Source organism: Acartia tonsa, chromosome 7 (assembly GCF_053477335.1).
Source record: "Acartia tonsa isolate MP-2025a chromosome 7, ASM5347733v1, whole genome shotgun sequence".
NCBI lineage: Eukaryota > Metazoa > Arthropoda > Copepoda > Calanoida > Acartiidae > Acartia > Acartia tonsa.
In genome coordinates, this window is record NC_137266.1 from 45,086,392 (window position 1) to 45,111,793 (window position 25,402).

At 35.6% G+C, this 25,402-nt stretch overlaps 2 protein-coding genes across 9 annotated transcripts; both read left to right on the forward strand.

The window, feature by feature from the left end:
* Positions 1-1,557: 1,557 nt before the first annotated feature.
* On the forward strand, positions 1,558-7,074 carry Tti1 (Telo2 interacting protein 1). The gene is made up of 6 exons (XM_080166403.1): positions 1,558-1,686; positions 1,977-2,642; positions 2,989-4,614; positions 4,960-5,064; positions 5,426-5,545; positions 6,461-7,074. Exons 1-6 carry the CDS (start codon positions 1,582-1,584, stop codon positions 6,722-6,724), a joined length of 2,886 nt encoding a protein of 961 aa, XP_080022529.1. The 5' UTR covers positions 1,558-1,581; the 3' UTR covers positions 6,725-7,074.
* On the forward strand, positions 7,061-24,451 carry LOC145323835 (uncharacterized). Of its 8 annotated transcripts, none has more exons than XM_080166401.1 (26): positions 7,061-7,183; positions 7,532-7,633; positions 8,188-8,277; positions 8,735-8,783; positions 9,007-9,082; positions 9,538-9,700; positions 10,014-10,086; positions 10,364-10,513; positions 11,248-11,825; positions 12,100-12,699; positions 12,730-12,789; positions 12,850-13,065; positions 13,427-13,572; positions 14,076-14,535; positions 14,892-15,038; positions 15,409-16,210; positions 16,550-16,633; positions 17,213-17,330; positions 17,538-18,112; positions 18,590-18,682; positions 19,097-19,206; positions 19,789-19,940; positions 20,381-20,462; positions 20,868-22,318; positions 22,798-22,917; positions 23,406-24,451. In XM_080166401.1, exons 1-26 carry the CDS (start codon positions 7,109-7,111, stop codon positions 23,434-23,436), a joined length of 6,603 nt encoding a protein of 2,200 aa, XP_080022527.1. In that variant the 5' UTR covers positions 7,061-7,108; the 3' UTR covers positions 23,437-24,451. The 8 variants fall into 8 exon arrangements, with proteins under 8 accessions (XP_080022527.1, XP_080022528.1, XP_080022523.1 ...); XM_080166402.1 differs by having other exon boundaries at positions 12,730-12,759; XM_080166397.1 differs by having other exon boundaries at positions 12,100-13,065; positions 15,409-15,850; positions 15,908-16,210.
* The last annotated feature ends 951 nt before the right edge of the window (positions 24,452-25,402 follow it).

Sequence of the window (25,402 nt, forward strand, 5' to 3'; positions counted from 1 at the left end):
TTTATACTAAGACGATTGTTGTCATTTTAGGCTGCTAAAAATTAGTTTTTTCAACACAAAAAAAGAGAAAAATTTAGGATTCATTCATTGTAAAGTTTTTTTTAAAGTAATGATTTGGTAAAAGCAGTCCGAATAGCTAGGGGCGTAGTCGTTTATTTCATATGAAAAAAATAATTTCAATTTACTTTATAAATACATTTTTTACAGAGACAATTGTATTTTGGCAACTTGGTTGAGGTTGAGGAGCGAGTAATGAGGAGAAGACGGAGTATTGATTGAATAAGTGGGAGGCAACCTGTTCTCAGGGAGAAATTATTTATGGACCAATAGAAAGAAGTTTAGCTAGGAGACCACAACCAATCAAATTACTTGCTTTAATTTTCCAACTAATCAGATTTAGCACCGGTTTTTGTACAGGGAAAAATATTACATTTGTCTAAAAAATATTAATTTTCGTTAAAAATAACAAAAAGAATAATCTGTTTTTCGGAAAAAAGAAATATTAGGAAATATATTTGTTATTCCAAATGTCGCCTTTTTTATTTAAAATAATTTTTGTTCATTTTTTAAGTACAAAAACAAACTTTTTTAGGCCATAATTGGAATTAATTTTAAAATAGTTCCTTTATTTCTGTATTTTTTTACATTTTAGTAGCTTTTTGTATATTAAAAATTTAAAAATTCAAGAAAATGCGCAAATAATCATAAAAATGCCGCGTAACATTTTTAGGGAAATTCGTTGGAAATTCGCGGGCTCTTGTTGTGTCCGCCAAACTTTCAAACTTTTGTTTACATTTAAATGGCGATGACGTACTTTGTTGGACTGCTAGGCCTTTTTTTTGGTGTAAAATTGTGCAATTTATGCCTTAAAATGCAGTGAAATTAGTTGTTTTTAGTGAAAACAATGTAATAATTGTTAGAATAATAGTTTTGTTTACATATTTAAGTTCTGATTTTTGTTTATTAATTGAATACTCATAATTTTTTGGGATTTTAAAAAAAGAATCCATCATAGTTTTTAGTAGCAATGCTACTTAATAATTTGAAATGTGCGTCGCAATCGTATGTTTAAAAATCATTATGTATAAATAATTTGCATTATTTTAATTTAATATTTTAATTGTTCTCTATTTGACAGGTGAATTATTGTATATATAAAACTAGATGGAAGCCCCTAGTAAGAAGGGCAGAAAACTAGTTTAAAACCATCCCCAGGCTTTAATTAACAATTATATAACGTAAAATTATCCCGGTAGTTATGTGAAGTTTCCAATATTCTATTCTTTATAAATCGAATTCCTATAAACTTCAGAATAAGTTAACCTTTCTACTCTTTAATATGTCTTTTGCACAGACAGACATAAATGTGAAACCTGCCACAATATTTAGCTTAAAGATTAATATCGGCCTGATTTTTTTATTTTATATTTAATATATTCATAATTAATTTGTATATAGACAAATATATATTTAACCCCATTTCAAATAAAATGCTATTTCTCAAGTAAATATTGAATATTTATTGTATTTTAAAGAAATGTTTGAATTTATTTTGAGCACGTGCCTATTTCAGAAGTGAAAATGTCAGACAAAGATCATGAATCTGGATTTCATAAATTTCGGCCGCTGTGCCTTTCTTTGTTACAGAAACCAAGCATAGATACATTACATAAACTTACACTACAGGCAGGGATTAAATACGTTATATTATTTTAAGTTTGGTAATTTAATGTACAGGTTAACTTCCTTTTAACTTAAAATCTATGTAAATCTTCCATCATTTGGAGAATTAGATCGGTTTAGTGGTTAGTGTTATCTCGATTCTTAACTGTCCAAAAAAAACCGGGAATTGTAATTTTATCGCATTAAAATACCTATTTATTTTTATATTCATCTGTCCAGGTTAATTTTAGATTAACTTATTATTATTATTAAAAATAAGTTAAATTTGAGTATTAACGTATTTAATGATTAAGGTCGAAGAATCAGATAGAAATGAACTACAAAATTTACAAGACCACATTCTGTTCCCCTTTCAAGTTTATCTTAAAGAACCAAGCTCAAATTTAAATTACACAATTTCAGTCATAGATTTCATCCGAAATTTTTCTTCTATGATCAGCATTAAAACATTTTTTATTCTGAAAGATATTTTAAATTCATTATTGGCAATTGCATCTAATATGAAAAATGACACGTCTAACGAAGATTTGAAGCTGAGTATTGTTTCATGTGCTGGTGTTATGTTAAAGTCATCTACAGACGAAGTTGTACAAGATTTTTATGGTGAAAGTTTTAAGCTTCCTGTTAGTCATCTTATTTATCTTACCCTGGAATGGGCAGAAAAAGAGAAGTCCCCATTGCTTAAATCAAGCTCTATACAATTGCTAGACATTTGTTTGGAAAGAAAAAGTGGACAATTTAAGCAAATTTTTCTTGGATTACTACCAGGAATTTCAAGTAGATTAGTGAAGATTTGCCAGGATTCGAGTCTGCAACAGGCGAGTGTTAAGGCTGCAGCACTAAAATGTTGGGGTGGATATGTTGTTGCGCTGTTTTCTGATGAAGCTGTGATTAGCATTGATGCTACCATCAAAGAAAATGCAAAAACACAACTGGGCATACAGTTTAAGGCTTTACAGGTTAATTTCTTAATTAAAATTTTTTTCAATTTTTTTGTAGACGAAGTATATCAAGGGTTTTCCCAATTACAATAATTTTTATCATTGCCTAAAGAATTTTCCCCCCACAAACCATTTAGTTGTGTAAATATCGTGGCTTTAAGTATATTCAAGTATCTTTGTATATTTTAAGTTAAAGTAGACATTATAAGAATTATGTCTTAGATAGGCAAATTAGTCTAAACTTCTTAAATGCTCTACAAAGAATCTACAAATGATTTTGTAATAAAGGGAAAAATATTTTGTATTAATTTTATTTTAAACTGCTTTTCTAAAGAATTGTAATTAAGAAATCTAAACTGATCAGGGGTTTAGTGCACACTCAGAGAAAAGAATTCGAGATGCACTGTTTACCATCGCCAAACTTATAATGAACAATTCTTGGACTTCTTTGGATAACTGCAAGTATGAAATATTGAATATTTTAATTCTTAACAATGAATCAGATAATTCACTAGATGTATTTGTAAAGAAATATTCTGAAAATAAGGAAGAACTATGTCTAGAAGTCAATAATATCCTACATGGCCTAGTCAAAGATTTAGAGAAAGGATTGGGATTATTTTCTGAAGACAAACTATTGCAAGTTATAAGTTTACTACATGGTTATATCAAGTTTTTGGCGAAAATCGAAAATGAATCCTCATTCTTTGTGTCTAAAATTCATATCGAAATGCTTATGCAGAACTTAGTCAGATTAGCGCAGTTTGAAGATATTAATAATATCAAAGGTGTTCATGAAATTGCTACAATACACGGATCCCAAAAAATATTTTTGTTGAATGCAATATTTTCAAATGAAACAATGCCCATTGAATCGAAACCAGCCAAATATTTTCGTTATTTAACAAATCCCAAACTTGTTGACAATTTTAATGCCTTGTGCCAAACGTTGGGTAAAATGGAGAATTTTACGTTGGTTGTAGAATATCTTTCTGAAGAGCTTAAAAATCTTGATTATTTTAAAAGAGAAGCTATGCATATACTAAATCAGATTATTCTTGGTAATGTTGATACTGAAAATTCAGCCTATGCAAGCTTGATTGATACTTATTTACAAACACAACAAAATTCTAATGTTTTAGTGAAACCAGGACAAAATATTGAAGCCACTAAAATAAATGATCACTGGAACGAAACCTTACTGGCTATTGAAGGATTTGGATATATTTTAGCAAAGAATAACAATGAAACAAAACACAATATCACACACATTTTGTTTTACATGATATCAAATATTTCATCTAGTTGTTCTTTTGGCACAGCTGTCCTATATTTTTCTTTATACGATATTGCTAAAGGACAGGGGAAGAATATTCAAGAGCTGTTGGCTGATAACATAGAACATTTGTCAAGACAATTAAATCTAACATTACGTCAACGCACCCTATCCCTACCTGGAATTGATACACTGCTGAAATTAATCATCAATATATCATATAAAAAAGAAAAGGATAACTGTATTCCGAATGATATTATAGATTCAATAACATCATTGACGCTTAATCTTAGCCTTAGCGAAGAGGGTCAAATATTACAGATCTTGCAACTTATTCTAGTTATTGTACAAGGGTATCAAGATAATTTTAATAAAACTCATGCTAAAATTAAAGAAAAAGATAATGATATTGGTTCCATTACAAGACTTATTTCTAAACTAGAAAAGGAAAGAAAAATTGAATTTGAAGAAATCAAAAAAGCCGAAGAATCTCTAGACAATTGTGAGGATATAACAACTGAGGATAACTTTGAAACAGTGATGGACAATGCTGTCGATACAGAGAAGCTTGAGCCAAATTTCGACCAAAAGTTCTTGAAGATTTGTCTAGATCATGTGCAACATTTTGTGTCTATGCGCGCCAAGCCACGGTGGCAATTATCAGCGTTGGATATTGTTATTTCATGTCTGGATCTACTCGCCCATACGCCAGAGGTAAGGTATTTTTTATTTTACACAACTTAGTTTTTCAGCTCATCTTATCTATACATAAAAGTTTTGTGTCCGTATAATTCCTACCTACAATTTTATTTTCTGCTCCTAAAAAATAGACATCTAAAAGTAGTACAGTTTTGGTTAGTTTGTTATTAATAAATCAAATAAATATTTTAATTTTAAATAAGCTTCCATATTTCCCAGGATTGTTTTCAGCTATTTCTCCTAAATCCTTCCCACTTTAAATACAGATTCTCTAGATGTTACAGGCGCATCCTATATTGTTATATATTATAATTTGGGAATTTTTCTTTTTTATCTTGTTCTTATTTTTATATTATTTAGGAATTTGCTGGCGAGCGTCAAGAAACGTTTCTGCCACTTGTACATCAAGTTTGGTCTTCCCTGCATCTTCTGTTCAAATCTACAAATATTTTCATTGTTGACAAGGCAGGGATTCAAGGATAAGTAAATAGGATTATTTTTATTCCTTTTTTGGATTTATTATGCTTTTGATTGTTTGTTTGCACATGTACTTTATTTAAATTACGCGATAAGTTCCTGAAAAAATGTAAAATTCCTAGAATCATATGAATCCACCTTTAGATTGGATGATTTTTTTATGTCTGGCTATTTATGGGTTAAGGCATTCCTTCTTACTTTAACTTTGAATCTGGCATATTATTTTGAGTATCCTTTCCTAGGAGTTAAATACTTTTTACTTATCTAACCTAACGGACGCGCGTTATACATTTTGAAAGTTTTAAACTCTATTGTATTTAATACTTATCCTTGTATCCCTGTGAATAAGGCTTTTGATTGTCTGCTGGTTATTGGGAAACATGCCCGGGACTTTGTACACAAACGTGTGGTCACAGATATTCTTCCTGCCATGGTCAAGTTCTTCAGTACCCTTGATTTACTTGTTAAGGTAAGATATAAGTTTATTTATGACTTTCATAACTACATACCTAGTAATAATATAGTAATATGTTGAATGTTGTCTATCTGAAAAATTTTGCGTATCTTAGCCATTTTTATTAGATTCTCATTTTCCGGTAAAATGCTCTAGAAAATAAGTTCAAGGTTTAAAACATTGTGAGTTTGTCATCATAGGTAATATGTCTAATACGAAAATAGAATTTATTACTGTAAAAAAAAATATTTCATAATTGATAACAACAAAGTTAGACTTTGAAAAGGCCAAAAAACGTTATTCCTTCACATAATCTTACCAGCATTTGACCAGAGCTTGATCTTTAAATCGTTTTTATGCCGCGCTGAATCGGGGCGATTCAGGGGTGAACCGTAGGCGCGCTGGTGGTAAGCCACAGCGCACCTGATTTTTAAAAGATTTTCGGTGCGGTGTTGTTAAATCGCTTGCGCACTCACTAAAATATCGATCCGCGCCAGTACAACTTTATTACTTAAGCAGTGTCAGTAAGGTATTTTATATAAAATACCGTGTCAGTATAGTATTTTATATAAAACATTAATATATGATTTATTTTTAAAATAACTATAAAAATGTTTTCATGATAGTTTTGCAATAAAATATTAAAGTAATTAAAAAAAATATTTATTTATTAAATAAATCACCTTGATTTAAACCGCCAATGCCACTCGGTGAGTGGCATTGGCGCGCCGGGCCCGCGCCACTGCCCGATTCAAATCACCCATGCAAATTCGATTTAAAGATTGATATTATTAATTTGATGGTGCGCCAAAGCTTAAATCACCTATAAACGATTTAAAGATCGAGCTCAGTATAGCTAATACTATGAAAGAAAAACTAACAACCGATTATTTTGTATAAAAAAAAATAATTTCTTTCATTTTTTTATAGGACAGAGAAAGGACTCGAACTTTGGCTGCCCGAGAGTCCAAACGTATTCTTGAGAAAATGATTACTGGCCTTTGGGACCTCCTGGCCCTACTGGACCTCTCACCAATTGAAACAGACCCCTTAATACACATGATTGTCCAAAATCTAGTGCACACAAACGGCGGGGACTCGAACCACATACGTGAAAAACTGCGTCCTAAACGCAGTGTTGATGCTGATATTTTAGAGTTAAAGCTTGGAGCATTGGTTTCGCCTGTGATATAAAAAAATAAGCCGAGACATGTTGGTTTTAAGAAAACTCTTTTTGATTTTTATAAGTATTTTCATACTTAATACTGAATTTACAGAAAATTGATTTTTAATTCTTGCTTAAGTAACATAGTGATTTTATAACATCTGTGATCATAATTTACACTGACTATTACTAGCCCAGTTAGATTGTAAGGGGGGGGGGGGGACCCCACTTTTCGAAACTTAGTCAACAATGCTCCATCAATGGCAAAGTTCTTTTCTATATTTTTTCAGTTTTTGAAAGTGGCATATTCGCCTGACCCTCCCCCCAAAGCATATATTAATTTTAGAAGATTTATTGAAAATTTATATCTAATTTCAGATTGATGGTATAGTATTTTTTTCAACCCTTTTAAAATGCCTTTTCACGGTAACATTGTCGTGATAAAGCGAACTGGCTTGGATGGAGCTACGTTTCCCATTATAAATGAGGTGAGATTTCAAATTAAATCAGGGAAATTTTTGTCCATTAGATTTTACTTTTGACTTTAAACACTACTTACCTAAACTAAAAATATATTGTACATATCTTAAAAGGAATAGTTAAAAATTGATGTAAATACATAAGTATGTCATGTTTTTACTTACAAAATGTATATAAAATAAGTATTCTCACTTGTCCTAACTTACAATTAGAACATACCGAAATGTACAAGCTAATAATGCAATAATAATGCAAAAGCAATTGAGAAAACATACAAAAATAAAGGATCATTATAAACAAAATCTGCCATTTTGTAAGAAATGTGAAGCCGAGATTAATCTCGCTATTATTTTCAGCAATGCTTGTTGGGAAGAGAGGAAGGTTGCGATATTCGAGTTCAAATTAACATTGTTTCAAAGAAGCATGCTAGAATTGTTTGCAACAAAGCTGATAAAAAGGTAGGTTTTTATTTTAAATTAGTTAAGCCACTACAAGGAATGTCTTTCCGCGTATGTCCCTCAGAAACCGAACGGCACGTTTACTCGAAAGGGGTAGTTTCACAAAAGGCATTTGAACTTAATTTAGTGAACCACATACTTTTTCCTGGTTAATTAGTTAACTACATTTATATAGCATATATTTTTTACCACGTAGTTTTCAAGTCTTGATATTTTCAAAACTATGTGGTAGAAAATTGAAATTTTTTCAAATTTATGCCATATACATATAGTTTTACCTATTAACAAGCAAAAACTATGCGGTTCATTAAATTAGGTTCAAATGCATTTCGTGAAACTAACCCTTTATTAAGATAACAAGTACACTAAAATTCATATATAAACAAGGAGCATTTATTTTCTATTTTACTAAGATTTAATCTATTGAGAACAAATGCATAATGTGTCTTGTTTCATGTCTGTTTTATTTTATAATGTTAAGTCACCATTGCTGATAGGCATAGCGATATATTGACTTTTTTTATAATATTTTAAACAAATATTCTTATTTGCAGGCCTACCTGTATAACCTGAGTAAGGTGAATCCCACTAAACTGAATGAGAGATCAGTTGATTCACAAGATGCTATTCGTCTGTATCACAAGGTAATATTTTTTTATTTGAAGAGATTGTTTTATGAATGATATTTGTTAGTTCTTTAGAAAACTAGAGATATTTTTACAAAAAGCTTTTCCATGTCTCCTAATTTTTTTTTTTTTTGGGGGGGGGGATTTGATTACCTTTCTTCAAATATCCAATACCCTCTCATGGCAAATATTAATCTTAAATATGAAGAAAAAAATATTTCAGTCGTAGATTGTCAACCTTAAACCCAAGGGGGGGGGGTGTAAGGTTTTTTCACAAGGTCCCATTTCCTTGGGGGTTGGGTTGTACCTTCCTTCAAATATCAAAAACTTCCACAAAAATATTGTGGTACGATCAATCCATTCATGAGATCTTATAAGGCATACAAACTTCATTAAATTAACACTCTTCTAAAAACTCTCTTTTCGAAATGATTTCAGTCGTTGAATGTCCGCATTTACATAATATATTTTCTAGGATGTGTTTACTATTGGAGATAGAAAGTTCAGATGGGAATATCCCCAAGGTAATGTATATTATTAACAATGAAATTTATACCAAAAGGATTCTAAAAAAAATATTCGCTTTAAAATGAAAAATAACTGTTTTCTTTTGTCTTTTGAGTCAGAGATGAAAGGAGGGGCATTGTGTTTTTTTTTATCACAGTAGTCCCAAAAGTCATATCATTTTCCTATTCATTGGCTTAACAATCTTGGGGTCCGGGGACTTATATTTAATTTTTTGTTTAGAATCTGAGTTTGTTGAAGAGGCCCGACCTGCTGGCGATATTTATGCTAACGTGGAGAATAGGATTCCCACTCCTAAGTAAGTTTTGGCTAGTTTTTTGCATGTTTATTACACCAACTCAGAATTACCACTTTTTTTAAAAATTCAATGGGCGCGCTATTCCAATTTCCAACCCATTCCTTTTATGATATAAAGACCACCTTCCTGAATTCGTCTTGAAGAGTAGATCAAGAATAAAAAAAACGATTTAAAAGATTTTGATCATAGCAAGAGCTATCCTCAAAAGATTTAAACATTCAAAGGGGTGGTTGTCTGTTATGATAAGTTGACCTATGTTGTCAAATGAGTTGTTGAAACATCTTATTAAGTTGTCTTAAAGCCATTTTTGTCAATCTAATTGTTCTTCTGTATAGTTTAATGTAATTGTCTGTCTATTGAGTATTTGCTTTAGATTCTTATTATGTCTGTTTTATGATATTTATTCTCTTTCTAAAGATGTTGTCATCCTTGTTTCACATCAAACTTTTTTTTAGAGCGAAACCCCCCGTTCCGAGCTTCGAGATTACCCAGGCTGTCAAACGTCTGCGCGAGGATGATAGTATGACTCCCAACAGCAAGAAGAGGGTGTCCTTCGGCCCCTACGTGTCCCCGGAGTATTTTGACAAGGCCCTGCCACCATCAACTCCGGTTCGCAAGGTATCATTTTGCGTCTAAATTTTCCACTAGTTAAAATACATGTTTACTAACAATATTTTATTTTACAAATAAAATCATCCTTATAATATAGTAACAAGGTACTCCCTTATCGTTCAACCGATATGGTTCTCATTTGTGCAAAAATTAACCGCATCTACATGTGAATAGATATTTTTTGATAAATAGTTAATCTTAACATAGATTGAACAGAAAACATTTTATATCCACCTAGTGGCCTCTAGGGACGTATCTGCTAGTTTTAAATGAGATACCTTTTTTTCTGTTTTTAAATGAAGAATCTTTATTGTGTTAGGGTGCCCACCCCCCAACTGAGACCCCAAAGCAAAGAGTTGAGTCTGTGAGAAAGCGTGTTTCAGCCATGCCAGGTATGTTAAATTAATGCAACAATTTTTTGTAGTAGAGGCCTGTCCGTTAATAAAGGACACCCACTGAAACAACTTAAATTGATCTAAGTAATAAACTGTAATTTCATTTAAAACTACAGAAAATAAAAGTGTTATAAATAGAATTGTAAAACAAACTACTAAAAATATTAAAGATCTATTTTAATGAGTTTTGAAAAAGCTACTTTTTGTACTCTTGCAATGGAATGGAATTTGAATGAGATTCAATCCCCACCCCATAAACAAAATAACATTTTAGGAACCGCGGGTATCCTTGAGGAGGGAGAATCCAGCCCCAAGGGCGTGCTCAGAAGAAAGGAGAATGACGAGCCCCTGATCAAGGGAAATTCAGGGTACAGAACCTCACCCAGAATTTCTCCTGTTCGCACCCCTAAAGTTTCGCTTACAGGTAAGGTTTTATTAGCAAAGCTACTGTACTGTACAGACAAATCAATGTCCGTCGGTTCGTTAGTAACGTAGTGTAATAAAAGTTCAATACAATCTTTGTACATCTATAAAAAATTAACTTGTTTTTGTTAGGCTACATACCCTAAAAAAAACTGAGGTGGATTCTTTAAAAAAATTGTTTTCGTGATAAATCCACCAAAATCACAAAATTAGGTAAACAAAATCATAGAAGGGTTATTAACATAAGATTTTATTTAATTTTTGTAGATTTTTTATGTCGTTTTGGAGGATTTTTCACGAAAACAATTTTGCCCCACTAAGCGATTAGTGGGGCAAATTTTTTTTTATGAATCCACCTCTGGTTTAAATGTATTAATATGCTTCACTGATTTATGTTTTTCTAATGATAAAACAAAAGTTAGGGGGGGGGGGGGTTGGCAGTTAAAGTTTTTGTCGCAGTTTACTACTGTACTGCAATTACTAGCAGCTACGCCTCAATTGGCCTCTAAGGGAAACTAGGGGGAAGGGGAATATTTTTTCCAAACGAGTTATAAACCTCTCCCTGACCATTAAGAAATTTAATTGTAAAGAAGAACCATATTGGTCCCTTGGTTAACGAGATCCTACATAGACAGATAAAAATCCTGTTACTTTTATATACTCAAAAAAAATCCAATCACTCTTACAACATATTTAATATTAATATACCTAAGTAATTGTGATTTGTTTTTTTAGGCACTATCCCTGCTATCGCCATAACTGCCAACACTCCAACACCCAGCAAGAAAAGGAAAGTTGAGACTCCCAAGAGCAAACCAGCCACGCCCAAACAAGCAACGCCAGGCATCAAGACTGCCACCCCTGCCTCTAAGGCAGCCACTCCTGGCTCCAAATATGGCACCCCGCTATCCAAGACTGGTACACCAAAATCGGCGGCGGTTACGCCGAAATCTGCCAAAAAGACGCCGATTGCTAACGCGATTAAAGCATCCGCCTCTGCTTCGTCGAAGAAAGACTCACCCAAATCCGCCGCTAAAATGATTGTGGCGGCTATGACTAAAACGTCGCCTAAGCAGAGTCCTAAGCTGGCTGTCACACCAAAAACTGCGACAAAGAACACTAAAATGTCGCCGGTGTCCGCCAAAAAGACGCCCAAAACACCCGACGTCGCATCTAGCCCTGCTTTGAAAAAGTCCTCAAGCAAAATTACTCCCAAGATTGGGTCCATGAAGAAAAAGAGCCCTGAGAAGGCAAGTCCTGTTTCCAAGGGAATCAAGAGGAAGTCTAGTATAAGCCCACCAAAAGCTAAAAAGGTAATACTCCTTATTTTTTCAAACAACAAAAACAGATGTTTAGTTGTTGTAAAAATAAACAAAGATAAGTGTATTAAATCCATCTTTTTTTGAAATTACGAAACCTTGATAAAAGTAGGTATTATTTCTTTAGTTATAGCGTTTCGGACGGAGGGACAAACGGACCAAATGAATAATACTTTTGCTACCAATTTTGATAAGTTTATCATTGGGTCTTTTCGCTAAGCCTTTGTAAATTTTTATGATAAAGAAATTGATTTGATAATACATTTAGATTGCTAAGACGCCAGTTATCCAAAAGATAGGGGACAAGAAGGTGAAGAGTTTCTACAGCCACGTAGAAACACCCAAGTTCATGAAAAAGAAGCCAACTACACCTCAGAAGGAAACCACACCCAAGAAAGCAACCCCACAAAAGACACCAAAGTCTGTCAAAAAATCGCCAAAATCTACACCTAAAGCGACTCCTAAATCTGTCAAGGCATCACCGAAGGCGACTCCTAAATCTGTCAAGGCGTCACCTAAAGCGACTCCCAAATCTGTCAAGGCATCCCCGAAGGCGACTCCAAAATCAGTAAAGGCGTCCCCCAAAGCCACTCCTAAATCTAACAAGAAGGAGGCAACTTCCCCCAAGGTTATGAAGACACCTTTGGTCAAGAAAATTGAAAATAAAAAGGTTAAGAGCTTCTACAGCCATGTTGAGACGCCAAAATTCATGAAAAAGAAGCCTACTACGCCTCAAAAGGCGGCTACACCCGTGAAAACTAAGATTGCCACTCCCAAGATTGCCACACCTACACCTAAGGTGGCTACTCCTAAACAAGCTACACCCAAGGTAGCAACACCTAAGACTCCTAAAGTTGCTACCCCCAAGGTGGCTACTCCCAAAGTTGCTACCCCCAAGGTGGCCACTCCTAAAGCTGCTACTCCCAAGGTGGCCACTCCTAAAGCTGCTACTCCCAAGGTGGCCACTCCTAAAGCTGCTACTCCCAAGGTGGCCACTCCTAAAGCTGTCACACCCAAGGTGGCCACTCCTAAAGCTGTCACACCCAAGATGGCTACCCCTAAGGCCACGGTCAAGTTTACTCCTGCTGCAAGCGCCCGTAAGACTCCCAAGTCAGCGACCAAAGGTGTTGGAAAGACACCCAGAAGTGTTAAGATGGGAAAAACACCGAAGAGTGTGCGCAAATCTGCCGTCAAGAGGCCGTTGTGGTCGGAGATTGTTAAGAGGAATATGAAGGTAAATACAATTTTGATAAAAATTTTCCATGGAGGGAGATAACATTGAACCATAAATTACTCTAGTACTAAAAGTTTTATAATCCCTTTCTCTTAACTCTTATTTTTGATTGATGCAAACTTGTCAGCCAACAATTTTATGTTAGAGGAGTGTTTTTTTGTTTATTTTCATTGGGTTACTATAAGAATTTATCTTCTATTGTCTTCCCTTAAGATTCCATTTAGTATTCAGAGAAAGAATGATTTTCTTATGAAGGTATTTATGTTAAAATCTAAATTATCAAAATCAAAAAAGTAAATTTTACCTATGCTTGCAATTTTGTCAGTGATAAATCTTAACTCATATTTTTTTTCAATTTCAGGGAAAATCAAGCTCAGTCCACGGAGTGGCTGGTGGAAGGATTGTCAAGAAATTGAAAAAATCTACCAATGTTATTGTTAAGAAGGCAAGAAAAGAAAGCACGGCTGTATTTGCTTCCGCTATTTCTCCTGATATTGTTATCACCAGGTAAAAACTCTTTATATAACTCACTGAGTAGGATCTATTAATTGCCCTTCAAGTAACTTGTCGAGCAGTGAATATTCCCTCGACACCTTATTTTGAAATTAAAAATAAAGAAGGAGGGTGGGGGAAGTGCAGTTTTCGATTATTTGTTTTTAGTATTCAAACTAGATTAGATTATATTGGTATCCCCCCTCAAGGTTGAGGAGACATCAAGTGTAGGCCCTGCAGGGGTTATGGATAGAAAATGTAATAGGCTTTCCTTTATTTTCAGCTTATTTTGAAAATAAGGGGGGTTTTAATGCTCAACATGCACGTTAAGGAAATCACTAATAAACTGCACTAAATCAGTTTTTTGGTTGTTATCTGTAGCCGATTTTTTAACTTAAGATATTTATTGATTTTCATTAAAAAAACAAAATAAAATTACAGACTTATACCTATTATCAAAACAATCGCATTTTATTCACAAGCTATTGGTGTATTTGAACTTTTATTTTTTATCTTAGAAAATTGACCAAGACTCCAGTCGTCACCAAGAAGGGTAGAAAGACCCCATTCAAGAATGCTAAGATAGTTAAGGCTCCCGAGCTCCCGCTTGAGGGATTGTCAGCCCTCCTTGCTACACCCAAGCCTGTTAAACGTGAGCTATTGAAGACACCCAAGGCTAAAACGCCCAAAGCAGAGACTCCCAAGGCGAAAACACCTAAAGCTGGAACTCCTAAAGCCAAAACGCCTAAATCCGAGACACCTAAGGCTAAAACGCCTAAGGCGGCGACCTTTAAAACACCCAAGACAGCTGCCAAAACGCCACGCTCTGTAATGAAGGCCAAATCTTCGGTGAAACTCGGCGGCAAGACGCCAAAATCTGTCCGCAAGTCGGCGGTGAAGCGTCGTCCTCTGTGGTCCGAGATTGTGAAACGGAACCTGAACAAGCCAGCTACTGGCAAGGTTGTTAAGAGGGCACAGGTAAACTTTGATTTATTTATGGATTATAAAACACAATGTTTTATAAAAATATTTAGACCTAGATTAAAGATATCAATAAGCGCTTTGATTTTTTAAGTACACATTTTTTAAGTTTTTTACTACTGTTGCAAAATTGAAAAATAAATAGAAAACCAAAAGTTTCAATTAGGTAAATCTTATGACTTTGGAAGTTAGTAATTAAACGTCAATTACTTTATGCTCATTTGTGTACTGTTGTCTGTAATGCAGTAAGATAAATTTACCTAAATGAGACTGTATTAATAATTGCAATTTATCACTTAACCTCCTTTAACATATTGATGGTTGTATGAAATCTAATGAATAATCTGTTACAGGTTAAGCAGGTAGTAAAGTCTAAGGTAAAGAAGACTGTTCGCAAAGAATCAGTAAGCAGTATGCTTGCCGTCAGTCCTGATATTGTTATCAGAAAGAAAACAACCAAGACTCCAGCCAAGCCCACCAGAAAGGGACAGAAATCTATGGTAAGAATTTTATGTTTGCTTTTGGAGCTACTATAATAATATAACTAGAATTCGGCTCATTTGTAAAAAAAAATCAATAAATCTTGTAGATTTGTCCGTTATGTTTTACAGGGAAATTACACTGATACCCAATTTTATGACCTCGTTATCGTATTCTTTTGCTCAAAAACTTCCTACTTTTATTGAATTTCTATTGGTTGATTCAAAATAAGTAGTTTTCAAACTTTTCAACCAATAATTAACTCCATAGAAGGCCGAGGGTAATATCATTATTGGAGAGAGCCGGATGTGTTTTCAATTTATCCGTTAAGATAATTTGTTCTATTATTTCTTGCCAAAATTCCATATTAATGAGAGCTATTTTTTTTAGGTTGTGGTTGGAAGAGCTATCAAGGATACAACAGATTATGAAGGAATTTCAGCTTTGCTCAAGACCCCAGCAGCAAAGAAAAATAAACAGGCTGTAACTACACCTAAATCTGCTGCCAAGTCACCCAAAACTCCCAAATCGGCTGCCAAAACACCAACCAAATCACCCAAGTCTGTGACAAAATCCGTCAAAAAGACACCATTCAAAACACCTGCCAAATCCCCAGCTAAATCACCAGCAAAATCGCCCAAATCAGCTGCCAAAACCCCAGCTAAGACACCTGCCAAAACACCGGCAAAGTCTGTTGCTAAGACACCGGCTAAAACACCCAAATCAGCTGCCAAAACCCCAGCTAAGACACCCGCGAAAACGCCGGCAAAGTTTGTTGCTAAGACACCGGCTAAAACACCCAAATCGGCTGCCAAAACCCCAGCTAAGACACCTGCCAAAACACCGGCAAAGTCTGTTGCTAAGACACCGGCTAAAACACCCAAATCGGCTGCCAAAACACCAGCTAAGACACCCGCGAAAACGCCGGCAAAGTCTGTTGCTAAGACACCAGCTAAAACACCAAAATCGGCTGTCAAAACCCCAGCTAAAACACCTGCCAAAACCCCAGCCAAATTGGTCGCTAAATCGCCAAAATCAGCCGTCAAAACCCCCGCTAAGACACCCTCCAAGACTCCAGCTAAAACGCCCAAGAGCACCGGCAAATCGCCAAAAGGCGGAAAGCCAGCCGGGAGGCTTAGCCATGGGTTTCGTGCCATCACCCCAGAAAATAAACTTATCTCCAGACTTAAAGGTAAACCTTGTTTTCTGAAATATTTTGTAATCAAGACACCCAAAATGACTTTAGTATCTACCCTCCTTTTCACATTTTTTGGAGGGGAACTTTTACTGAAATTTGATTGGTTTAATTTATTAAGTTAAGTGTTCAAACGTATTAACCACTATTGTTAATCTACAGAAGGGGCAATTTTGCGTGTCATCATTATGGATGTACAATAATTTCTCCGCCATGTTCTTATCCCCTTAGATCTATTTAATTAAAGTAAAATGAAAGTAACATTTATTGTTATGCGATATTTTTCTTTCAAACTGCCAACTTAAACATTTTTCAATACCTTCTAACTTTTATCAGGCAAAGCTCCAAACTCCGCCAAAACAGGACGTAATTCCTTTCAGCTCTCCCCGCTGCGCGCCAGGGACTCCCAATCTCTACCAGGTATGGAGAATTTTTACTTCTGGAACAACTAAGTCCAAAGGTAGAGCAACAGTACCGTCATTGTAATATATTATCATACTACGCGCCTACTAGGGACACTATTTTTCTCTTGGGGGGTGAGGCACCCTCCCCCAAGATAGTTATAAACCTTTCAGGGGGGAGGGGGTAGCTGTTCTCCCACTTAAATAAGCTTTTATATGGGAATTGACTCAAATATTAATGAAGTCTATCTCGACAGGTAGTTATGAAGAATGTATCAACTTGTTCAGAGAAAGAATTGTTTCATTGACCTGTAATTTCAACTTGCACCAAATTTTTACAAAAACAAAATCTCATTGGTTGACCTAAAAACTTTGGGTACTTTTGTTCAATCTTGATTGGTAATTTCAAAACTAGTATTTTCTTACTTTTCCACCACTTTTAATCTACTGAGTTAATTTTGTTGATCTTCATGGATTGTACAATATCCATAATTTTTTCGTCCATAGTCTTATCTTATCCCTTAAAATCCCTGATTTTTTTGTGTGAAAATAATAACAGCAAATTGTTATGTACAGTAAACAAACTAATCCTTTTTAGGAACTCCGGAGCAGCACGATGCAACCAATTTTGACTTTAGCTCTGTCACGACACCCACAATCCCCGTGGAGGTTTTCGTCACTCCCCTCAACTCCGATAACAAGAAAGAGAAAAGCAGGTACACAATTTGTTTATTTTTAAGAAAAATATATGAAACTTCTAGAAGTTTTGGAAAATGTTATTTTTGGAATGTTTTCAATTAAATGTAAATGTGCGAAAAATTACTATCTCTGTTTAAGCATCAAGATTGCACAAGAAAATTCAGAGCATTAACTCATTTGTCCTAAAAATTTAAATATCTTCTATAAGTCTAATTCATTTTTAGAAGATCCTCTGGAATTTCTCGACTGATCCGCGGCGGGCAGGAGAGTCCTGCTGCCGACTATACCAACATCCAGGGAGTGAAACAACTCATGAAAACACCGAAGGTGCAGAAGAGCCCCAAGGCCGATTACACAGATGTCGCCGGTGTAAAGAAACTGTTGAAGACCCCAATTGCCAAACCCGGCACACCTAAGGCCAATTACTCGGACTTTGGTGGATTGAAAAAGTTGGTTAACACACCACGTGCCAAGCCCGGCACCCCGAAGGCCAACTACAGCGATTTCGGAGGTTTGAAGAAGTTAGTCAACACACCACGTGCCAAGCCCGGCACCCCCAAGGCTAACTACAGCGATTTTGGCGGTTTGAAGAAATTAGTTAACACACCCCGTGCCAAGCCTGGCACCCCGAAGGCCAACTATTCAGACTTTGGTGGATTGAAAAAGTTGGTTGACACGCCGCGTGCCCTGCCCGGTACCCCTAAGGCGAATTATTCAGACCTGCGAGGCATGAAGAAAATGTTTGGTACACCTTCTGCTCCTTTTAATTCTCCAGTTGCCAACTACACGGCTATTACAGGTAACGATTTTTATACTTTTTCTACTTTATAACCATAATAAAAAATACATTATTTTTTTCTTAATTTATAAGGCCATAAAAAAATCTCAAACAAAGGTCTCCAAAATGTTTTCCTGTCTGTGTTTGTGTTTTTATGAGTCCTAATCATTTTGCTGTCGTTTTATATATGCACTACCTTTTAAAGCAGTAGGATGAATGTTTGTTTATATGAAAATTGCTTACCTTGATTTTTGTCAATAAGGAATTTTTCTTGGGGTAGATGATTCACAGTATCATAAAGAAATGATAATTTGAAATTCCTATGCCAGTACTGTTAGCATACATAAGGATCTAGTAGGACACCTGCCATACTCAGGGTACATCTGCAATGGTTGTATTTCGCCTTTTAAATAATAACAATAGTGTTTTACTAGACCCACGTTATACATCTAACTAATATATTGAATATTTAAAGTTCAAAATTGTGTTTTTTTTTAGGTGTAAGACAAATGTTTGCGACTCCCAAGGCTAAATCTGCTTCACCTGTGCCTGACTATACAGATCTGGTCGGAGTTCAAGAACTCCTGGCAGGTAAATAGATAATACAATGATTTTGTTTATATAAGACTAGCGTATGCGCCCCATGGTATCTTTTTTAGGGCTATGTATTTGAAAAGTAGGGAAGAGCAGGAAAAAAAGCCTAAAACCAATTGAAAATATAGTTAAAATAACCTAAACCATCCAGAAATGGAGACCTCTAATCTGTTCAGTAGTTACCGAAATCTTAAGCTACAGACTAAAAAATGTACTCTTTTATAGGCTAGGTTTACTTTTGGGATAAGTAATCATGGAAATTAAAATGCTTCGTTCTAATTTGCCATATTTAAGTGCGATAGGAAATTTGAAAAATGTGTCTAAAGCGTGACTTAAACTTTTACTGTGCTACAGAGAATATCAGTAAGATAAGTGTCATCGCTTACAATTATCTTAACTTTTTAAATTAAGGTGGAACACCTGTCTTGTCCGCCAAGAAGTTGAGCTCTACTGGAAGTGTATCCAGCAAGAGGAAGTCAACTTCAAGCCTTGCTCAGGAAGCTACTGAAGTTACTCCACAGGTATAAAGATAGATAGATTTTGGATTTACAAATTGATGGATAGGTGATAGATTGACAAACAGGTTGATAGATAATAGGTTAAGAAAAAGCATTACAAAACAGGGGGATTAAAAAATTGGGGAGGGGGGGGGGGATATTTCTAGTACTCTTTATTTTGTTCATTTTTAATACCTCCCACAATTTTTTCGAGTTTTTTTGTAAAAACCTCTTAGAAATATTTTTTTAATTTTGAAAATTTGATTACCCCCACGCACACACACACACACAGAACTATGAACTCTGGCCTTGCCTGCCTAGCCGCAGCACTCGGCTTCCTAGCCTAAAACCTATCCTAAAATAGTTGTTCTGTTGGGGGGGGGGGGAGGGAGGGTACTCAAATTTTCAAAATTGAAAAAAATTTCTAAGAGGAGAACGCAGAGTTTTTCCACAAGGTGGGGGAAAATGTTATCAGAACTTTTTATTTCCCCCCTCCTACATATTTCTCTTTTTTCCCCCTTTTAGCAGAAGATCCCATGCTTCTAAACAACAACTTTTATTAGAATTTTGTTAATAAAACAAAGATAGAACTATGATTTATCTTAGGCAAAGAAGGTCAAGTTGGCCGCAGTTTCCCCTCCCGCGAGCAGATCCTCAAGCGGCGGACGCGGCGGAAGGCGTGCTGCCGACTCCCGCAGCCCATCCAAAACTTCCCGCGGAAGTAGCCGCACTACTGAAGAAAAGATTCCTGTATTTAAGTAAGTTAATTTTTTTATTATTTTATAAGATTGTGTCCCGAAAGTTTTATAATTCGGTCTAATTATTACTTTTAAACTCCAAAATCGAAAATTTTTACATGTTAAAGATTATATTTCATTATATAAAATTAACAGGTTGTTTGTCTGTGTTTCTTTATGTAGCTTAGATCTCGCTAACCGCTTGAGAGACATGGTTATTTACAGAGAAGCTTCATATAGGTCCTGGGAAGGTTTATGACCCAATTTGAGGGAGGGTAACTCCATTGCTCCAACCACTAAAAGAAAATAGGCCATTTAAAAATTAGCCGGCCCCCCCCGGCCCACCTCAAAAAATTTAAAGAAAGGCTGGACCCACCTCAAATCTTCACTGCTCCTCCCACAGAGACCCCTATGGGGCGAACAAAATCGGAAAACAACGAAGTATTGTTATTTTTATTTAGTATGGAAAATGGAACAGAGCCCGAGGAGGTTGTCAAAATTGGAGCCCGCAGGGGAACCAGAGGCAAAGCTGAACAAACTCAGGTACAAAAAGATAGGTAGATGACTAGGGACGTCTAAGGGGGGAGGGGAGGGGACGGAAATTACATCCCTGCAAACACAGTGTTAGTCAGTTATTGCATTGATGAGTGAAATCTGAATCATATTAGTTACTCAGTTCTTAGTACTAAGTATGAGAGAAAGATGGGACAATAGGCTGTTTATTACACTAGGCCTCACAGTTTTATTATAACGTTTTCTTATTTGTTGGCTTTACAGCTTTGGGGAGTTTTACTGAATTATGATTGGTTACTTTATTAAGTTGAGTGTCAAAACGTTTTAACCACTAATAGTAATCTATAGAAGGGATAATATCGTTTATTATCATTAGGAATGTACGTCAATTTATCGGCCATTGTCTTATCCCTGACTAAGTATCTTATTACTTAGGTTGCTTCAAAGCTGGAGGCTTCAACAGCTACTGGCAGGCGTATGAGGGCTATTATTGATGAGGAGGCCAGTCAGACAACCAACTCTGCAGATAATACTGCGGATGCCAATAGCCCAGCTCTGCGCAAAGCTGCTTCCAGAACAGTAACTGCCTCTACACCCATCAAAAAACGCGGCGGCCGTAAGGCTGAAATTGTCATCGCCGAAGAAGAACCAGTTGAGAAGGCTACACCCGCTAAACGCGGCCGCAGAGCCGCGGTCAAAGAAGATATTTCTACATCGACGCCCGCTATGGAGAGCAAGCCAAAGCGCGGTAGAGCCGCAGCTGCTTCCAAAGCTAAGATTGACGAATCCGCCATCGAGCCTTCATCAGTCGCTGAGGTTTCAGAGATCAAACCGCGTAGGGGAAGACAAGCTGCTACCGCTAAGGCTAGTGAATCAACCACAGATGTTGCGGATGTTTCTGAAATTAAACCACGTGGAAGAGGCAGGGCTGCAAAGGCAGCTGCAGATGAAAGCTCAATTACTGCTAATGTATCTGTATCAACAAGTCGTCGTGGTAGACCTGCCGCTAAGGCTGATTCTTCTGTTGTTGCTGCTGAACCTACTCCAAAAGCGACTAGAGGCTCTAAAACTGCAAAGGCTGATGAAACTACTAATAAAAGTGTAAATCAATCACGTAGAGGAAGGGCTGCCGCTAAAAAAGAAGCAAGTCCCGCCAAAAAAGAAGAAACTCCTGTCAAGAAGGCAGAAACGCCTGCAAAGAAGGCTGCTACTCCTGCTAAGCCAGAGCCTACTCCCAAACCAACAAGGGGACGAAGGGGCGCTGCCAAAGCTGATGAAATTGTTGCTAATGAGTCTGTCAATCAATCAACACGAAAGGGCAGAGCCGCAAAAATTGCGGAAGAAGCACCTAAAGCCGCTACTCCTGCCAAACGCGGGCGTGGCCGTGCAGCTGCTAAAACTGCTGAAACCACCAATGAGTCAATTGCCGACAAGACTGTAGAAGAGGCTCCTAAAGCTGCTACTCCTGCCAAACGCGGACGTGGCCGTACAGCCGCTAAAACTGCTGAAACCACAAATGATTCAATTTCTGATAAGACTGTAGAAGCTACTCCTGCGAAGCGCGGTCGTGGCCGTGCTGCCGCCAAGACTATTGTGGAAGAAGTAAGTGTAGCTGAAACCACCACAGAAACCGCCACACCTAAGCCAAAACGTGGACGTGCCGCCGCCGCTAAAAAGACTGAAACACCAGCACCAGAGCCAACTCCCGCCAAAAAGCGTGGTAGGGCTACACGCGCGGTTATCGAGGAGAGCAATGCACCTGCAAGCCCCGCCGCCACAAAGGGCAGGAAAAGAGCTGCCGAAACGACTGAGGACGAGACTGAACAACAGCCAGCTCCTAAATCCAGAAAAGCGGCCGTCAGAGAAGAAATTGTTTCACCACCCAAGTAAGTTTCTTTTACACGGGAGGGAAATTACTATGATAGATGAATTAATCAACAATAATTTTTCTAGTAACCATTATTTTCAGACTAAGGTGGGGGAGGGGGGGGGGGTATTATTATCCCTTAGTGTGGGGAGGGGGGGGTATTATTATCCCTTGGTGGGGGGAGGGGGGGATTATTATCCCTTTATATTATTATATTATTAAACTAGCGGCTTCACCCTCAGAGGTAATGGTAAAGTCCCCTTTTACATATTATCGCTCTTAAGCTTTACCTATACCTAGGTAATATTTTTTTAAATTCTATTATCAAATTTAGTCCGTGAAAAATTAGACCCAGGGGAAAAATTGCGCAAAATTATGAATTACGAAAATTTGATGCATGTAACATAATGGTCCTTTATTGTACCTGGAATCTTGTTTTTCCCAAGCGTATTGTGTGGACATAATTGATCTTGTTATAAAATTTTATATTAACTTTAGGCGTGGCGGACGTGCGGCTAGCAAAGCAGCGCAGCAAAAAATTTCTTCCGACGTAGCGGATATGTCTAATCTTAACAAGAAAAAGAGGCGTCCTTCTACACCGAAAGCCAAGGAAACTAGGTAAGATATATTTGTTGTAACTAGTGGTTACGCCCCTAGGGGGCACCTGGGGGGAGGGAGTTGACTCCCCACTTTCAATTGTGATTTTAAACGGAAAAAAAATTATAAAAAAATTTGTGGGAGTAATTTTTCTCGGGGCGGTTTCTCTTGAGAGGGTGGTGTTACTCTCCCCCAAAAATAGCTAGAAGCCTTTCCAGGAGCTATGAGGAGTTAAATTGTAAAGGATAGCCTTATCGGTACACACAAACAAACAGAGATCCTGTTACTTCATTATAAAAATATAGCATTATAAAAACCGAGCAAAGCTTTCCTATAATCCGATTCTTTTTATTTTACTTTTAGGATATTTTTTGAGAAAAATCATTTTGATTCTAAAAAGATGAAAACCGTTCTAATAAAACTTGAATTAATTATAAAATTATTTGTTTTGCTATCCGCGGAAAGCTGTCTATATTACGATCCGATAAATAACTATTCCTCTATTTCAGCACAGCGACAAGGTCGACTAGAAGGAAGTAAAACAAAAATTATAAACCACCTTAATAAATTATTTTTCTGTAAATATTATTGAATTCTCTATATTCTTGTGTTCCTTTATTATTAGAATACTGTATCATAAATTATAATAATGTATTTTTTACCCTTTAGAAATTATTATTATTTCTGGACTTTGGAAATCATGTACCTTATACATAGAAAGACCTGTTTTTTACCTCATTTTTATACATTTACAATATTCTTTAAAATTTTTGTAATTTAATTTAATTATTCAAATGTTAAGAACGTAGGAGTTGAGTTTAAAATTTTTATAAAGTATGCTTATCTTCATTCCAAGCCTTACTGAAAGGTTTAGTTAAAGGGGGGGGGGGGGGGTTGTTAAAAAATATCCCTTATTATTTATTTCATAACCTACCCTCCTTTTAAAATTAAATTGGGACACCTGCCATACTCTAGCCTTACTAAGAAGTCGGGTCACACTTGAGCAATTACCCATCACGCCTTACTGAAAGGTTAAACTTGTAATATATCAGTTTATTAAAGTGATTTTTTGTAACGTCTTACGGGGTAGTTCTTAAGTATAGAGAGGCATTGAAGATAATTTTGCAAATATTTCATTTTTAAATCTCAACTCGTATTTACTATTATTAAGCCTTTTTTCAACCCTACTTTATGCAATTTGTGCCTATAATAATTTGCTCATAAGAAAAATAGAAAAATTAAAATCTAGTTAAATTCTAAGTACCTGACAAAAAATGATAAAAAATTAATGTATTTTATTATATATAACACTGTTATATGCATTTCTTATATTTTAATGTATTTTTTAAAAAAGTTTTTGTGCCTTTATTTTTCTAAATCATAAAAAAGTTAAAATTTCAATGAATTGAAAAAAAATTCTTTTATTTTTAAAATCAAGTTCTTTTTTATATGTTTTGTTACTTTATGACAGTTAAACTGAGTTTTGTGTTACTTATTAACTTAATATTCTTGTATTAAAAAAGAAATCGTTACAATATAATTTTATTAAAATAAATTTGTTTTCCTTTAATTATTAGGTAGTTTAGAAACTAACTTCTAAGCTTAAAGTTTATTAAATTAAAGTAGTAAGATTTTTTTATATCGAATCTCGCGATTATCTGAAGACCTGACTGAAATGTGCATGTTTTTTAGTTATGTCTTTTTTTGGCAATTCTCAATCTGATTATTGTAATACTTAAGTTGTGCATCTGACATAGCAATAGTAATATACTTACAGAGTTTAATTTTGACGTCGTTTGATCGAAATTCATACCTTTCACCAAGCTTATACTAACAACGAAATAAATTCAGGGAAAAATCACGAAACCTTTCAGCTATCGTTAGGGGGGCAACACTTATTAAAATTGACTACCTTTTGATATGCTCCCACATATTATTTTAGATTTATTTCGCTTGTTGCCTATACCTTATTCATGGCCCCTGTATACAAGATACGAAGTCATTATTTTCTGTATTTCCTAATGGAGAATTTCTTTTTTCAAATTCATATATCATTTTTAACACATTATCCTACTTATTTCTTTTCAAATTTTCTTTTCCAGAGATATAAAAGAAAGATACAGAGAAACAAAAGATTTAAAATAGGTATCTTTTTCTATAATGCATTAAGATTTTTTTGTCTGAAGCTTAAGATTTCAATAACTACTGGACTGATTGAGTTCTCCTCACATAGATCCCGAGCTGGTCAAAGTCTGTCTTATTATTAATTTACGCAATGCGTAGGTATTAGGATGGATTAAGGCTATTTATAGCCATTTTTTACCTGTTTGAATACAAAGCCCCTAGATGCTAGGGGTGCAGCTGCTAGTATAGATATAAAGATAGTAGGGATGGGAATCCGTCGAATTTTTGGGCCGGATTCCGGATTCTGAAGGAATCCGTCAAAAAAAGTGACGGATTCTTGCGGATTCCGGATTCTTATTTTTGGCGGATTCCGGATTCGGAT

Bases quoted from the DNA above. Each gene is read 5' to 3' on its own strand.
- Tti1 (XM_080166403.1), top strand. From the start codon at position 1,582: ATGTCAGACAAAGATCATGAATCTGGATTTCATAAATTTCGGCCGCTG. The intron at 2,643-2,988 runs GTTAATTTCTTA...TAAACTGATCAG, and splicing joins TACAGTTTAAGGCTTTACAG to GGGTTTAGTGCACACTCAGA. The intron at 4,615-4,959 runs GTAAGGTATTTT...TATATTATTTAG, and splicing joins TACTCGCCCATACGCCAGAG to GAATTTGCTGGCGAGCGTCA.
- LOC145323835 (XM_080166395.1), top strand. From the start codon at position 7,109: ATGCCTTTTCACGGTAACATTGTCGTGATAAAGCGAACTGGCTTGGAT. The intron at 14,536-14,891 runs GTAAACTTTGAT...AATCTGTTACAG, and splicing joins AGGTTGTTAAGAGGGCACAG to GTTAAGCAGGTAGTAAAGTC. The intron at 19,941-20,380 runs GTAAGTTAATTT...ATTTTTATTTAG, and splicing joins GAAAAGATTCCTGTATTTAA to TATGGAAAATGGAACAGAGC.